We start from the raw sequence: 3,515 nt of genomic DNA, 5'->3' as shown, positions 1-3,515 counted from the left end.
AAAATGTTTTTTTTCGTCAGGACTGAAGCAGATATATCACAGTACAAGTAGTAAAGAGTATAATCTATGACTTTGTGGCACAGACTTTTTTTCCCTCCTACTAACTTAATCTTTATACTGCTACCTCATTGCACATAAAGAAAGACTTCAGATGGATATTTTTACTTGGGAAACTCAAAATGCAGTGGGACACAACAGCTGTACCTAAGATCTTCAATAAGCTCCATCAGTGTAGCGACGGCTGCTGCGGTGGCGTTGCGCGCGTTGACAATCTCCTGAGCTCGTTTCAGTTTTTCCTCCAGGTCCTTGAAAGCCTTCTCATAGGGCCCAGTGAGCCCGGTGGTCTGAATCTCATGGGCACGCTCTGCCAGAGTCTTTGTACGCACTGCTAGGTCCTGGAAACGAGACAGAAAGAGTGTGAAGAAAAGTTATTCAACCTTTCTTAATTGGCATCTGAGAATTAGACCCCCTCTTTGGTACCAAACCGCACCTGCACAATGCGGTCCCAGTCCCCGAAGCACTGGTGACAGGGCTGACAGTTGGGGAACTGTCCGGAGAAGCCTCGGGCACACTGGTCACAGCGGACCCCCGACACCCCCTGCGGGCACACACAGTGGCCCGTCACCCTGTTGCACTGAGAGGACTCGATGCCTCGCCAGTCACAGTCACACACTGCAGAGAGAAGGAGAAGGAGGGAATGTGGTGTGATGAGACAACTGGTCTAAGCTTGTAATGAGAACATCGAATTTGTTTACACATATGTATACAGAGGCACAGAGCAGTACATCAGGAAAATAAAACTTGTGATCAATATTCAGATTTTTTAGAGCAGAAATAAAAAAATGTTAGGTTAATAAAATCCTTTATCCTTGGCATGTGAATTATCTTGTGTTTGTTGTTGAATTACCCATTTTGACCACAAGAGGCTGAGTGCACCACTACTATAGAAAGGACTAAAAGCATTTGTGTTTTCTTCTAAATGAGCTTTAATTTCTCAATGCACTCAACAGTGCATTCATCGGGAAGTGGTCTCAGGTGGAGGGTGTCCTGTATCCTGAAACACTTCAAATAGACTCTTCTCCTCCATGTGAACTTATTCTCTCTTTATACTACGTCACCTGACCTCCTTAGAGGCAGCCCTGAACATCCTAACTGACGATTACATGGTTTATAAAAGAGTTGTAGTGCATTACTTTCGGTAGGTATTAAAAACCAACTGTGAATGAGAGCATTTTGTCCTATGGTATCTTTTCACTGTTAGGTACAAACAACTGTGCGATCATCTCTCCGCCTGAGCATCTATAAAGCCCTATATAACATGTTCATCACAACCCCTTTCTTTTCTTTCAGTGTCATTATGTTTCTGACCTCTGCACTGTGTCCTCGGGTCTCCCCAGTAGTTCTCCTGACAGTCTGTGCACGTCTTCCCACCAAAGCCATCACGACACTGACACTGCCCAGTGAACTGCCCAACAGATTGAAAAATAGAAGATGACTCATCAATTTCATTTGTATCTGTCAATGTTTATGATTATATCTCATATGTATGCTGTATACATAGAATGTGCCTATTTGAAGGTGTTACCCCAAGTGTTTCCTACCTCGTTACATGATGAGGTGACAGAGTTGTTGGGGTCACAGCCGCAGGCGTCACATCCCTTCCCGTTGGCCAGGTTCCAGTGGTTGGGGGCGCAGTGGTCACATGTCAGGCCGATGACGTTCGGCAGACATTGGCACTGCCCTGTGGCACGCTGGCACACACAGTCCTCACGCTCCATACACTGCTCACGGTCGGTACCCAGGAAGTTACATGTGCACTCTGAAGGGCAAAATAAAGCATGCATAATGATAACGTTTTAAAGGGGTTACTATCTGTTCGAGGGGGCACAGCTTTTATCATTCTCAGTGAATGACGTCAAATGCAGCAGTTGTCCATAAGTTCAATCAACATACTCTCACATTATTGGGCAAATAGATATTATTTTAACAGACATGTATTTAAATAGACTTTAAGATTATTACTTTAAACATGCAAGCCAATGCTTTTTCTTTTTGAATGTTTCACTCACTCCTGCAGTTGCGTCTGGAAGCGTCCCCGAAGTAGCTGCTCTTGCAAATGCCACAGTTGGGGCCCTCGGCGTTGTAGAGGCACTTCCTGCACTCTCCGGTCCGCCTGTCGCAGGCCTCCATGTCTGACATGTCGATGTTGTTGTTGCACTGGCACGGCTGGCAGCGGCCTCCGGGTTGAGAGGGGTTGCCGTAATAACCCGGAGCACATTCCTCACAGCGAGCTCCTGAATGGAAACAACAAAAAGGAAAAAGAGTTACAATCAGGAAGGAGAGGAGAAGGGAGATATGATGCTTGCTGCTGTTATTTGAACCTGAAATGTATTTGGGATCTGAATGGGTGGAGTGCTCTATGCAATTTCCCAAGCTGTTTCAAGGGCGTTTTGTTATGCATCATCACTCAGAGGGGTTAAACAGCCTCATACATTGAGAATTTTTGTAATCACATCTTTCTTCTAGAGATAATGCAACATATTTGTATCTTTTTTGATTACATAATAGACAAAAAACATTGGTCAAAAGCCACTTCCATTCTGTGATTTGTCCATGAAGCCTTGCCTGGTGTCTGAATAGTACAATAATGTCCCTCACTGTGCTGTGCTCTATTTGTTTTTAGCATCTGTACCATACCTGTGATGAATTGCTGTTATACCCTGTACCACACAGCATTAGCAATCGTCAGGCAGACTACTGTAAGCAACGGAAGCCCTGAGATGCAAGTTAGAACAAATTATTGTGAACTTTATTTTGCTCATCTGCTGCTTGAAATCCTATCTCAATAATACATCAAAAGTAATTAAAGCTCATCGGGCAAGAAAAACAAAACAAACAAAAAACTACTGTTCTTCAAGAAAAATACTATCCTGTGAAAACATTCAGTCAACCCAGGAGGGAAAACTATTTCAACTAAGAGAATTGATCACCAGAAGTGTTATTTTCTTAGCCTTCTTGTGAGCAAAGCATTATATAAGCTAGGCTTTTTCCCCTCACTGTTATGTCTTACTTGTTGTCGCTTTAGGTCAGAAAATAACCAATAGCATATTTCAGTCTAGCAGGAACAGAGCGCAGACGAGAAAGAAGGAATGCTTTATCAGTGTATTTATCCTGGCCAAACGGCTACATCATTGTATCCGTACTGCTCTTTCTTTTTTCTCAGGGAAAAGACTGCTCAACTACTTCCTAACATCTTTTCATCCACAGAGACAGAAGTTGACCCAGAATTATTATCAAATACCGACAAGTACACTAGGGCTGAACGATTAATCGATTTTAAATCGAAATCGCGATTTTAAATGATGCGATTATCAAATCGCAAGGCCTGCGATTTTTTATAACATTTCTTTTTTTAACTTTTTTTTTTTTTTTCTTCTTGTGTGTCAGTCATCCACACCAATCAGAAGTGCTGTGCTCCACATGTACCAGCCATTGATAACCAATCAGAAGTGGCC

At 43.0% G+C, this 3,515-nt stretch overlaps 1 protein-coding gene across 1 annotated transcript; it reads right to left on the bottom strand.

The window, feature by feature from the left end:
- Positions 1–204: 204 nt before the first annotated feature.
- Positions 205–2,294, bottom strand: LOC104943978 (laminin subunit beta-2-like; the record flags this gene model as incomplete). Its single annotated transcript, XM_010769445.1, has 5 exons — positions 205–395; positions 491–672; positions 1,369–1,465; positions 1,602–1,819; positions 2,070–2,294. Coding segments are annotated over 5 exons (913 nt in total), but the record flags the coding sequence as incomplete, so codon positions are not given.
- Between the last annotated feature and the right edge of the window lie 1,221 nt (positions 2,295–3,515).

Source organism: Notothenia coriiceps, unplaced genomic scaffold, assembly GCF_000735185.1.
Source record: "Notothenia coriiceps isolate Sejong01 unplaced genomic scaffold, NC01 NC01_scaffold00007307, whole genome shotgun sequence".
NCBI lineage: Eukaryota > Metazoa > Chordata > Actinopteri > Perciformes > Nototheniidae > Notothenia > Notothenia coriiceps.
Note: the sequence above shows the minus strand (reverse complement) of the source record. Positions and strands in the feature narration are given on the sequence as shown.